Source organism: Coregonus clupeaformis, chromosome 30, assembly GCF_020615455.1.
Source record: "Coregonus clupeaformis isolate EN_2021a chromosome 30, ASM2061545v1, whole genome shotgun sequence".
Classification (NCBI taxonomy): Eukaryota; Metazoa; Chordata; class Actinopteri; order Salmoniformes; family Salmonidae; genus Coregonus; species Coregonus clupeaformis.
The window spans coordinates 38,502,470-38,516,770 of NC_059221.1; the positions used below are offsets into that span (position 1 = coordinate 38,502,470).

The window sequence follows — 14,301 nt, forward strand, 5'->3', positions numbered from 1 at the left end:
CTGTACCCAACGCACTAGAAGACCAGTTCTTCAAGCCTTCAGCCGTATCCTTATTCTATTCCTCCTCTGTTCCTCTGGTGATGTAGAGGTTAACCCAGGCCCTGTAGCCCCCAGTATCACTCCTACTCCCCAGGCGCTATCATTTGTTGACTTCTGTAACCGTAAAAGCCTTGGTTTCTTGCACGTTAACATCAGAAGCCTCCTCCCTAAGTTTGAGTTATTCACTGCGTTAGCACACTCCGCCAACCCTGATGTTCTAGCAGTGTCTGAATCTTGGCTTAGGAAGGCCACCAGATATTCAGACATTTCCATCCCCAACTACAACATTTTCCGTCTCGATAGAACTGCCAAAGGGGGTGGGGTTGCAATCTACTGTAGAGATAGCCTGCAGAGCTCTATCATACTATCCAGGTCTGTGCCCAAACAGTTTGAGCTTCTACTTCTAAAAATCCACCTTTCCAGAAATAAGTCTCTCACTGTTGCCGCTTGCTACAGACCCCCCTCAGCCACGAGCTGTACCCTGGACACCATATGTGAATTGATTGCCCCCCCATCTATCCTCAGAGTTCGTACTGCTTGGTGACCTAAACTGGGATATGCTTAAATACCCCGGCCGTCCTACAATCTAAACTAGATGCCCTCAATCTCACACAAATTATCAAGGGTACCTACCAGGTACAACCCTAAATCCGTAAACATGGGCACCCTCATAGATATCATCCTGACTAACTTACCCTCTAAATACACCTCCACTGTCTTCAACCAGGATCTCAGCGATCACTGCCTCATTGCCTGCGTCCCTAATTGGTCCGCAGTCAAAAGACCACCCCTCATCACTGTCAAACGCTCCCTAAAACACTTCAGCGAGCAGGCCTTTCTAATTGACCTGGCCCGGGTATCCTGGATGGATATTGACCTCATTCCTTCAGCAGAGGATGCCTGGATGTTCTTCAAAAGTGCTTTCCTCTCCATCTTAAATAAGCATGAGAACTATGAACAGATATAGCCCCTGGTTCACCCCAGACTTGACTGCCCTTGACCAGCACAAACACATCCTGTGGCGTACTGCATTAGCATCGAACAGCCCCCGCGATATGCAACTTTTCAGGGACACTGTAAAGTCCATGGAGAATAAAAGCACCTCCTCCCAGCTACCCACTGCACTGAGGCTAGGAAACACTATCACCACCTATAAATCTACAATAATCGAGAATTTCAATAAGCATTTTGCTACGGCTGGCCATGCTTTCCACCTGGCTACCCCTACCCCGGCCACCAGCTCTGCACCCTCCGCTGCAATTTGCCCATGCCCCCCCCCCCCCGCTTCTCCTTCACCCAAATTAAGATAGCTGATGTCCTGAAAGAGCTGCAAAAATCTGGACCCCTACAAATCAGCTGGGCTAGACAATCTGGACCCTCTCTTTCTAAAATTAGCCGCCGAAATTGTCGCAACCCCTATTACTAGCCTGTTCAACTTCTCTTTCGTATCGTCTGAGATCCCCAGAGATTGGAAAGCTGCCGCGGTCATCCACCTCTTCAAAAGGGGGTGACACTCTAGATCCAAACTGTTACAGACCTATATCCATCCTATCCTGCCTTTCAAAAGTATTTGAAGGCCAAGTTAACAAACAGATCACCGACCACTTCGAATCCCACCGTACCTTCTCCGCTATGCAATCTGGTTTCCGAGCTGGTCATGGGTGCACCTCAGCCACGCTCAAGGTCCTAAACGATATATTAACCGCGATTGATAAAAGACAGTACTGTGCAGCCGTCTTCATCGACCTGGCCAAGGCTTTTGACTCGGTCAATCACCGTTTTCTTATTGGCAGACTAAAAAGCCTTGGTTTCTCAACTGACTGCCTCGCCTGGTTCACCAACTACTTCTCAGATAGAGTTCAATGTGTCAAATCGGAGGGCCTGTTGTCTGGACCTCTGGCAGTCTCTATGGGGGTGCCACAGGGTTCAATTCTCGGGCTGACTCTATTCTCTGTGTATATCAATGATGTCGCTCTTGCTGCTGGTGACTCTCAGATCCACCTCTACGCAGACGACACCATTTTGTATACATCTGGCCCTTCATTGGACACTGTGTTAACAAACCTCCAAACGAGCTTCAATGCCATACAACACTCCTTCTGTGGCCTCCAACTGCTCTTAAAACGCTAGTAAAACTAAATGCATGCTCTTCAATCGAACGCTGCTTGCACCCGCCCGCCCGACTAGAATCACTACTCTCGGCGGGTCTGACCTAGAGTATGTGGACAACTACAAATACCTAGGTGTCTGGTTAGACCGTAAACTCTCCTTCCAGACTCACATTAAACATCTCCAATCCAAAGTTAAATCTAGAATCGGCTTCCTATTTCGTAACAAAGCCTCCTTCACTCATGCTGCTAAACATGCCCTCGTAAAACTGACTATCCTACCGATCCTTGACTTCGGCGATGTCATTTACAAAATTGGATGTAGTCTATCACAGTGCCATCCGTTTTGTCACCAAAGCCCCATATACTACCCACCATTGTGACCTGTACGCTCTTGTTGGCTGGTCCTCACTACATATTTGTCGGCAAACCACTGGCTCCAAGTCATCTATAAATCACTTCTAGGCAAATCCCCGCCTTATCTTAGCTCATTGGTCACCATAGCAACACCCACCCGTAGTCTGCGCTCCAGCAGGTATATCTCACTGGTCATCCCCAAAGCCAACACCTCCTTTGGCCACCATTCCTTCCAGTTCTCTGCTGCAAATGACTGGAACGAACTACAAAAATCTCTGAAGCTAGAGACACTTATCTCCCTCATTAACTTTAAGCATCAGTTGTCAGAGCAGCTTACCGATCACTGTACCTGTACACAGCCCATCTGTAATTAGCCCACCCAACTACCTCATCCCCATATTGTTATTTACATTGTTATTTATTTTGCTCATTTGCACCCCAGTATCTCTATTTGCACATCATCTTCTGCACATCTATCACTCCAGTGTTAATCCTAAATTGTAATTATTTTGCACTATGGCCTATTTATTGCCTTACCTCCATAACTTACTACATTTGCACACACCGTATATAGATTTTCTATTGTGTTATTGACTGTACGTTTTTGTTTATCCCATATGTAACTCTGTGTTGTTGTTGTTTTTAATCGCACTGCTTTGCTTTATCTTGGCCAGGTCGCAGTTGTAAATGAGAACTTGTTCTCAACTGGCTTACCTGATTAAATAAAGGTGATATAAATAAAACGTTTTTAAAAATAGCCCTATTTGGTAAAAGACCAAGTCCATATTATGGCAAGAACATCTCAAATAAGCAAAGAGAAACGATAATCCATCATTAATTTAAGACTAAGGTCAGTCAATCAAGAAAATCAAGAACTTTTAAAGTTCCTTCAAGTGTTGTCGCAAAAACCATCAAGCGCTATGATGAAACTGGCTCTCATGAGGACCGCAACAGGAAAGGAAGATCTAGAGATACCTCTGCTGCAGAGGATAGGTTCATTACAGTTAACTGCACCTCAGATTGCAACCCATATAAATGCTTCAGAGTTCAAGTTAGACAACTCAACATCAACAGTTCAGAGGACACTGCGTGAATCAGGCCTTCATGGTCAAATTGCTGCAAAGAAACTACTACTAAAAGGACACCAATAAGAAGAAGACACTTGCTTGGGCCAAGAAACACAAACAATGGACATTAGAACAGTGTAAATCTGTCCTTTGGTCTCCAAATTTGTGTATTTGTGAGACGCAGAGTAGGTGAACGGATGATCTCTGCGTGTATGGTTCCACCGTGAAGCATGGAGGAGGTGGTGTGATGGTGTGGGGGTGATTTGCTGGTGACACTTTATTTAGAATTCAAAGGCACACTTAAGCATGGCTACCAAGGCATTCTGCAGCGATACGCCATCCCATCTGGTTTGCGCTTAGTGGGACTATCATTAGTTTTTTAACAGGACAATGACCCAAAACATACTAGGCTGTTTAAGGGCTATTTGAACAAGAAGGAGAGTGATGGAGTGCTGCATCAGATGACCTGGCCTCCACAAATCACCCAACCTCAACCCAATTGAAATGGTTTGGGATGAGTTGGACTGCAGAGTGAAGGAAAAGCAGCAAACAAGTGCTCAGCATGTGGGAACTCCTTCAAGACAGTTGGAAAAGCATTCCTCATGAAGCTTGTTGAGAGAATGCCAAGAGTGTGCAAAGCTGTCATCAAGGCAAAGGGTGGCTACTTTGAAGAATCTTAAAATACATTATGATTTGTTTAACACTTTTTTGGTTGCTACATGATTCCATAGTTGTGATGTCTTCACTATTATTCTACAACATAGAAAATAGTTAAAATAAAGAAAACCCTTGAATGAGTAGGTGTGGCCAAACTTTTGACTGGTACATATATATATATATATAAATAAATAAATAAATAAATAAAATAACAATTCTAGCCTATTCTTAGACTAGTCATTCCTTGTGGTGTGACAGCCCTGTGGGTAGCCTGGCAACACAGATCCCCAAGGCTACATTCTCAAGGGATGCAGCAATCACATCCACTAGCAACTGGAACAGCAGGCATCTGGCAATCAGGAGAGTTCTATCAAGTGGATCGGTAACTACATTGTCATGGTAAGGGAGTGCAGGTGGTGAAAGTTGATAATATCCTGCGGTTGTGGTTTTAGTTCTTCCTGCTGTGGTGTTGTTTACTGGTCTCCTATAGACGGGTGGGTTTTTAAGCAACACAACAAAATTGATGCGTGCGCAACCGTGGTGCAAAACAGGAAACTATATTTCCTCTCCAAATCTTTATTGAAAACATAAATACATTTGCACAATCAGCACTTGTTGTTGCTCAAATACATTGTTACATTTGTTGGTTTAGCTAGCTAGCGAATTTTAGCCACATTATCAAAAGAGTCAAAACAAGACATGGTATCAATAACAAGGTACAACGAGCCACCTACGATTCCCCACATGGCAGCTTCTTGTCCTTGTTGCTAGCTGTCGGACTGTCCAGATTCATAACACACAGCCTTCTGCCCCATAGACTCGCATTTTTGTGACGACGTCATCTAACCCATCTATGACCAGCAAAAGGCCTAATTGCCATTAGGGATAAATAGAAGGTAATTGAAGTGGTTAGGCGTGCCTGGCATAGCTGTGGTAACTCCACGCTAATGAAAGAAAACAGGGAGAGCACCTTACCGTAATACCTATAGTAGCCCCACACCACAGGAGGCTGGTGGAACCCTAATTGGGGAGAATCGGCTCGTGGTAATGACTGGAGCGGCACGGTAACAACTACATCCATGTGGTTGATGCCATTCCATTTGCTCCGTTCCGGCCATTATTACGAGCTGTTCTCCCCTCAGCAGCCTCCTATGCCCCACACTTATAAGAGCCCCTTACCGTAAGAGCCCCTTACCGTAAGAGCCCCTTACCGTAAGAGCCCCTTACCGTAAGAGCCCCTTACCGTAAGACCCATAGTAGACTGTCCCCATGCTAATAGAGCTCGCCAGCTTGTAGCCCTAAAACCCAGAAATGAGTTACTTCTGGTTCGTTCAGCCATCCCTATAGGGAAAATGAATGAGGAAAGAATTGGGTTTTGGAATAAATGCCGAAAATAAGGTCTGAGGTTAACACAGGCTTAGGAGATCTTATCCAGAGCGACTTACAGGAGCAATTAGGGTTAAGTGCCTTGCTCAAGGGTACATCGACAGATTTTTCACCTAGTCGGCTCGGGGATTAGAACCAGCGACCTTACATTTACGTCATTTAGCAGACGCTCTTATCCAGAGCGACTTACAAATTGGTGCATTCACCTTATAGCCAGTGGGATAACCACTTTACAATGTTTTTTTTTTTTTTTTTTTTTGGGGGGTGGCGTGGGGGTAAGGGGGGAGAAGGATTACTTTATCCTTTACCAGGTATTCCTTAAAGAGGTGGGGTTTCAAATGTCTCCGGAAGGTGGTGAGTGACTCCGCTGTCCTGGCGTCGTGAGAGAGCTTGTTCCACCATTGGGGTGCCAGAGCAGCGAACAGTTTTGACTGGGCTGAGCGGGAACTGTGCTTCCGCAGAGGTAGGGGAGCCAGCAGGCCAGAGGTGGATGAACGCAATGCCCTTTCGGTTACTGGCACAACGCTCTTAACCACTAAGCTACCTGCCGCCTGTCTATGAGATAATAGCAGTCAGTTAACATGACCTTATGAATTATGAAACCTTTATGTGCTCTTCAAAATTCACAAAAAGTGACATTACATGATTAAGATTATCTCATAGAACAAAACTTATAAGAACTCCTAAGCCTGTGTTTACCACAGACCTTATTTTTGGCGTTTATCCAAACACGCCATTCATTTTCCCCATAGGCTTTGTCCAACGAACCATGGAGGAGTGCCTACAAAAAGACACCATTACTATTTATCTTTTAATAAGAAGGACAACCTCTTACCGTAAGACCCATAGTAGACTAGCCCCACACTAATAATAAGAAAGAGAGGGACGACCCCTTACCGTAAGACCCATAGTAGACTAGCCCCACACTAATAATAAGAAAGAGAGGGACGACCCCTTACCGTAAGACCCATAGTAGAGTATCCCCACACTAATAATACGAAAAAGAGGGACGACCCCTTACCGTAAGACCCATAGTAGAGTATCCCCACACTAATAATACAAAAAAGAGGGACGACCCCTTACCGTAAGACCCATAGTAGAGTATCCCCACACTAATAATAAGAAAAAGAGGGACAACCCCTTACCGTAAGACCCATAGTAGAGTATCCCCACACTAATAATAAGAAAGAGAGGGACAACCCCTTACCGTAAGACCCATAGTAGAGTATCCCCACACTAATAATAAGAAAAAGAGGGACAACCTCTTACCGTAAGACCCATAGTAGAGTATCCCCACACTGATAATAAGAAAAAGAGGGACAACCCTTTACCATAAGACCCATAGTAGAGTATCCCCACACTAATAATAAGAAAAAGAGGGACAACCCCTTACCGTAAGACCCATAGTAGAGTATCCCCACACTAATAATACGAAAAAGAGGGACGACCCCTTACCGTAAGACCCATAGTAGAGTATCCCCACACTAATAATAAGAAAAAGAGGGACAACCTCTTACCGTAAGACCCATAGTAGAGTATCCCCACACTAATAATAAGAAAAAGAGGGACAACCTCTTACCGTAAGACCCATAGTAGAGTATCCCCACACTAATAATAAGAAAAAGAGGGACAACCCCTTACTGTAAGACCCATAGTAGAGTATCCCCACACTAATAATAAGAAAAAGATGGGACAACCCCTTACCGTAAGACCCATAGTAGACTAGCCCCACACTAATAATACGAAAAAGAGGGACAACCCCTTACCGTAAGACCTGCAGCAGGCTAGGTGGTGTAACGGTGCCTGAGCCTGGTCTGATGACCCCAGTACCATTGAGCGTGCCCAGTTGGACCTGGAACATGGGCCGGAGCGTGATGCCTGACGACTGCAACCTGGTCTTCAGCACCTCCAGAGGACAGGTCACGATGGCTCCCACCGTACCACTACATCTGTAGAGAGGAAGATGAAAACATGTTGACCTTTATATAATACGGTAATAACGCAGTAACCTGAAGAAGGCACAGTGATGCCAAAACGTTGGGGTTTTACCCAATAAATGACTGGGAGGTTTATATATATATATATATATATATATATAACATACAGTGGGGGGAAAAAAGTATTTAGTCAGCCACCAATTGTGCAAGTTCTCCCACTTAAAGATGAGCGAGGCCTGTAATTTTCATCATAGGTACATGTCAACTATGACAGACAAAATGAGGGAAAAAAATCCACATTGTAGGATTTTTAATGAATTTATTTGCAAATTATGGTGGAAAATAAGTATTTGGTCAATAACAAAAGTTTCTCAATACTTTGTTATATACCCTTTGTTGGCAATGACACAGGTCAAACGTTTTCTGTAAGTCTTCACAAGGTTTTCACACACTGTTGCTGGTATTTTGGCCCATTCCTCCATGCAGATCTCCTCTAGAGCAGTGATGTTTTGGGGCTGTCGCTGGGCAACACGGACTTTCAACTCCCTCCAAAGATTTTCTATGGGGTTGAGATCTGGAGACTGGCTAGGCCACTCCAGGACCTTGAAATGCTTCTTACGAAGCCACTCCTTCGTTGCCCGGGCGGTGTGTTTGGGATCATTGTCATGCTGAAAGACCCAGCCACGTTTCATCTTCAATGCCCTTGCTGATGGAAGGAGGTTTTCACTCAAAATCTCACGATACATGGCCCCATTCATTCTTTCCTTTACACGGATCAGTCGTCCTGGTCCCTTTGCAGAAAAACAGCCCCAAAGCATGATGTTTCCACCCCCATGCTTCACAGTAGGTATGGTGTTCTTTGGATGCAACTCAGCATTCTTTGTCCTCCAAACACGACGAGTTGAGTTTTTACCAAAAAGTTCTATTTTGGTTTCATCTGACCATATGACATTCTCCCAGTCCTCTTCTGGATCATCCAAATGCACTCTAGCAAACTTCAGACGGGCCTGGACATGTACTGGCTTAAGCAGGGGGACACGTCTGGCACTGCAGGATTTGAGTCCCTGGCGGCGTAGTGTGTTACTGATGGTAGGCTTTGTTACTTTGGTCCCAGCTCTCTGCAGGTCATTCACTAGGTCCCCCGTGTGGTTCTGGGATTTTTGCTCACCGTTCTTGTGATCATTTTGACCCCACAGGGTGAGATCTTGCGTGGAGCCCCAGATCGAGGGAGATTATCAGTGGTCTTGTATGTCTTCCATTTCCTAATAATTGCTCCCACTGTTGATTTCTTCAAACCAAGCTGCTTACCTATTGCAGATTCAGTCTTCCCAGCCTGGTGCAGGTCTACAATTGTGTTTCTGGTGTCCTTTGACAGCTCTTTGGTCTTGGCCATAGTGGAGTTTGGAGTGTGACTGTTTGAGGTTGTGGACAGGTGTCTTTTATACTGATAACAAGTATATGTGTGTATATATATATATATATATATATATATATGGAGTGTGAGACTTTTATAGCTTACAGTTTATTCACTGTTAGTCAGCACCTCCACACAAAATAATGTTCTCTGGGTGTGCGGCAGCTCATGCTTTTTAATAACATAATATATTCAGGCCTTTTAAGTCAGCTGTACTACATCTTCCCTGAGAAGAGGAAAACACATGGATACGGCATTATTAATAAAGTTATTAACATGGCGGAGGACAATAGAGACTGAGCTCCAATAACCTCAGTGTAAAAGATGACCATAGACCGCCAGAAGTGGAGAACGTTTGCTGACCAATGAGTGACCAGGTATTTTACGTGTCGGGGGGTATAAAACACTAAAGGGCATCCCTATAGCTTGAGCCTAATAGCCGTTTAAATCTCCAAACCATGCACTTCATTTGATTCATGACCTTAACAAGTGAGGGATAGTCTCGAGTGACATCATAAAAATACCCGTCTACAACCCCTGTCCATCCAAGACGAGCTTAGACAGAATCAGATTAGTTTAGCATAAGCTTCCTCTAGTGGGTCTATCCTGCCTGCCTTGTGCTGCCATGTACTCTTTGTCTGAAGGGCAGGTCAAAATGCAAGGGCTTCCAATTCCAAAACACCCAGCTAGACATACATTCATTGTTTATCACGTCAATCCTCCTAGTGGTCTGGGACACCATAAGGTAATGTGACGCTGTATCATACAGTGTCATATAACACTACGCACCCATGTGTACTAACCATAATATGGCTACAGTCCAGACGCCCTAACAGACACTCAAAGTTAAAGTTTACATTTGAAACTAGAAACCACCATTCATTTACAAAATTAAGTCCTATGTAAATATACAGGCTAGTTCTCAATGTCGTGCCTGGAAAGTGCACTGCACCATAGCAGCCTATGCAAAGTGACCAGAACTTGCAAGACAAGTTAGACTAGATTTAGGATCTCAAGCTAAAATAAAATGTAGTATTGCCTGAAATGAGAGGAAACTAATCTGTTTGCTCCAGTCTCCTGTAGAAAAACAATGGTAAAAAAAACATTATGGTACTTCTTGTCATTGGCTAAGATATTCTAAGACACACACACACACACACGATATACTGTATATGACTGGGATTTATATTCCTCTGTGGGATTAATATAGTATCAGACTGTAGTAAATGCAATATCAGCTCTAGGTATTGAATAGTGCTTTCCCAAATGTCAACAGCTGTCAACTGATGACCTTAACAGCTTGAGTGACATAAGTACTAGCTTCCAAAAAAAGCTCCCAAGTTAAAGATTCTCTCTCTCACTCTCTCTGCGAACATACATTTTAGGATGGGTACCTTTAGTTTTGATCATCTTCCATATTTCCCCTCTATTGCAGAATAGAATGTTAGCTATACATATAATAGATTCCTCCATTCTAAGCTGCAGTAGGTAACATGAGAAAAGCTTGCTAGCTTAGCACTTTGCATGGTCACAAGAATCAGGGTTTCCCCAAACTCGGTCCTTTGGTCCTCCCTGGGTGCACGTTTTGGTTTTTGCCCTAGCATTACACAGCTGATTCAAATAACCAACTCATCAAGCTTTGCTTATTTGAATCAGCTGTGTAGCGCTAGGGCAAAAACCAAAACGTGCACCCAGGGGGGACCACAGGACCGAGTTTGGGAAACCCTGACGTTAAATTTTTTTGCTTTTGGTCTTAATTTAAAAGTTAAGGTTAGGCATAAGGTTAGCAGTATGGTTAAAGTTAGGTTTAAAATCTGATTTTATTAAGATACATTTTAGAAATAGGCAGAGTTTATGCCAACTAGTGACGACCATGTAATGCGAGGAGATCTACGTACGGTCAGAATAGACTGCGCAACTTGCCAACTAATACCACATCAAATTAAAACATTCATCATCTTGATTTTACGATGCTGTATTTACGTTTATTATATCTCAAGTGTTATGAACTTTATAGAAATAGAGAGCATTACAAATGGCTAAGATTCCCAAATTTCATGCATAAAAGGTAGTTAGTTAACTGTTAACGTGATAGCTAACACGGCTTCAGAAACCAATATCCGGTGGATTAGCCAAGCTAACTAACACGGCTAGCAGTGAGAAGGACACTATTTGGCCACCTGACATCGCATAACTAGACTGAACCAGTACCTTGGCTTGAGGAGACGACGAATATGACGAGTTCTCCTCTCGTCATATACACATCGTCTCCTCAAAACCCTGCAGGTACTGGTTCAAACTAGACGGGATGATACAGTAAACGTATGCTAGTTAGCCAGTTAAAATACTGTTCTGGAACACATTGACATTGTACACCATTAGAGTTAGCAAACAACCGCATGTTGTAAAGAGCTAGCTAGCCCTCGGAACGAGAGCAAGTAGCTTGCTACTTACTGTAACTTCCTTTTAAATATTCAGCTATGCTAATGCTAGCTAGCTGTCACATTTGAGAAAAAGGTCGGAAAGGAACACTTACCCCCCTGCGAAGAGATGTAATAGCGTATTATTATTTTGTGCCATTTTTTTTTTTTTTACTATAACCATAATCTTATTTTTTCTTCCCGTAAATGTAATCTTTATAAATCAGAGGCGATAAGGTGGGTTTTCTTGCTCGTCCACCCGGCTTTCTCTGAATAGGTCCACCTCTACTGCAGAATCTGAAGAGATGAATTAATTTGCGTCATGGGAGTTGTCGGTGACGTAGAGAGGTCTGACAACAGGGGTTGGCTCTTTTATTTATGGAAAGAAAGATTGACCAATTGATTGACGGAACAGTTGACAACAAAGAGAGAGAGATTAATAGTATCCAATTAAACAATGTACTCAATGGAGCGCGTCTGATGTATGAAACAAATGTATGCCCTCACTAACTGTAAATCGCTCTGGATAAGAGCGTCTGCTAAAATGACTAAAATGTAAAAAAATAAAAATAAAAATGATGTCCTGTCCTATCCTACCCTTCTCCTTCTTTTAGTCAAGGTTACTGATAAGAAAGAACTGTACAGGTGGAAGTAATTTTATAGGATTATATAACATGTTACTTTCACTTAGCCAGTGTATCAAGAGACGACATAAAGGAGAGGGGGACAGAAAGAGATCAAATCTTAATGCATACAGAGTGATTCAACAAGGCTAGCTCTAAATCCATAGAGCTGAAGGTCTACACCATAGAGAATTATAGAGGCCTCTGGATGGATAAACCCCATTTTTGCACTGACATTGCCTTTGAAGGCTTCCACCATTTTAAAGTAGTCAACTGGGTTTAGGAAGGATCACATCATTCCTTCCAGGTCATCAGGAGGGATCAGCCAATGAATTATACTCTTGAGCAAACATTCCAGAACTACAGGTGGCTGTAAATTGCCAATCTTGGCTTTATACCCGTTCAAACAACACCCTCCGGGGGGCAGTATGCACCCTTTCAGTTTGTTTCCCAACTCATAGAAGTAGTAGAAGAAGAAAATGGACAACTTCAAAATAGAGACCAATGCTCTCACAGACGCCATAATGGGACAGATACAATGATGTGATGTCTATCTAAGTCTATGGTCTACACCTGTGACCACTTCAGCACAACCCCCCTCCCCATCCCATTGAAGGGGTAAAGGCTTGATTTGTATTTTGGCCACTGGCTGTCTTTTTCCAGTTTTCAACAGACCAATTGTCTGCTTCTAGGTTTATTACTAATTTACAAAAGTGAAACGATATGTGAATTCATGCGCCTCCTAGGCTGCTGTTCTGGATACTGATCAATCAGTTACAAACGTCCCTGTTTTACCACACACACACACACAAAAAAAACATTTTTTTTCATAACAACTGGATGTCATTTTTTGCCAGGGGCAAATATGTTACGCAACAATGATTTTTGGTTTGTGTGCTGCACAGCACCTTCACTGTTTGAGCACAAAGTAAACCCCCTAGTTTCTTACAGTAGACTTCTATGTCAATCCTCTATCAATTTCTACTTCGTCCTAGAACAAGCAGACAGAGAAAAAAAAGACATATTGTTCTTCCATTTTAGTTATGGGGTGAACGTGACACCCGACACCATGACTGTGGCATCTGAAGAGAGGTCTGTAGACGCGTGACATGGCGTGTTGTGTGTCAACTGAGCAGCCAGCCAGCCAGCCCAGCCAGCCCAGCCAATGGGAGGTGAGGGTGTGCAAACCTGGGTTCAAGCACTATTGGAGATACTCGATGGAGCTTTCCTTGTTGAAATGGAATCGGAAAGTCCCAAAAAACACAAACACCTGGTTGAACCCAGGTCTGGAGGTGTGTAAGAGGTGGAATGTCACTGACATGCTTACTAAGGGGAAATAGTTTCAGTAGCAGTTTCATCCTGCCCAGAAGCGCCACAGAGAGGTTTAAGATGGTCGTTCTTACCCACAGCCATGAGGCTTTTTAATGAGAGTGATGATGACCTGTCTTCTGATGAATGTTGTTGTTGCTCGTCTCCCCGGCGTAGGATCGACAACAGCATTTCTTAACTCCTTTGAATCAGACTATTATTGTATGGTTGCTAAGATGCAGGTGCCTTCATATGTCAGTTTCTTATCATGTTTGTCATTGTTACGGGTTTTGTCCTCATGATTTATTGATGATGCAGAGTGAGAAAACAACTTCCCAAGTTGGGATCAATAAAGTACTACTCAACATGATATCAAGGTTCATAACCTATGGAATAGACAGATAAGTAGGTTATTCAACCACCTGGAAATTGGGTTGTTTGTCAGTGGAAAGTTGCTGCCTTATCAGTGAACCGGTTTTATTGGTCAGGGTAAAAAAAACATCCAGAGACAGTTATCCTTGTTTGTAAATTTAGAGCATTTAAAACCTCTTCAACAATTCACTTAATAAACAAATCAGTTACAGGACATTGACTCAAAGTATGAGCAATGACAAATATCTTAATGTTTTTTGACCCTGGGCGACAATAAAACAGGTTTGTTGACTTATATAAAAAGTAGTGGACGTTCACTGTTTGTTTTTTGTTGCAAGAGCCAAGACTGCAGAATTATCCAGAGTCTTGATTACGATCACACACACACATTTCTAAGTCACTACAGCACACCATTCACATGGGGTGAAATGTTTCAGAAGAGATTCTTTTGACTTTTGAGAATCAGTTGAATGGTCAAACAGGTAGTTGATGCCAGAAGGCCAGTATCTGCTCTTTAGCATCCCCTGACGGCTAGATAAGGAAGATGCTGGCGGAGCTCCCATTTCCTACCAATCAGACGTCTTTATCCAAAGCGTGTGCATATTTTTCATAT

General features: G+C 43.2%; 1 protein-coding gene across 1 annotated transcript in view; it reads right to left on the reverse strand.

Moving 5' to 3' along the window:
- The window catches only part of LOC121546152 (solute carrier family 25 member 33), a 35,259-nt gene extending 23,550 nt beyond the window's left edge, over positions 1-11,709 (reverse strand). Inside the window, exons 1-2 of the mRNA XM_041857197.2 lie at positions 11,502-11,709; positions 7,381-7,563 (exon numbers count right to left, since the gene is read on the reverse strand). Of these exons, the coding sequence (XP_041713131.2) occupies positions 7,381-7,563; positions 11,502-11,569 (251 nt within the window). The 5' untranslated portion in view covers positions 11,570-11,709. The remainder of the gene's footprint in view (positions 1-7,380; positions 7,564-11,501) is intronic.
- Positions 11,710-14,301: the final 2,592 nt, after the last annotated feature.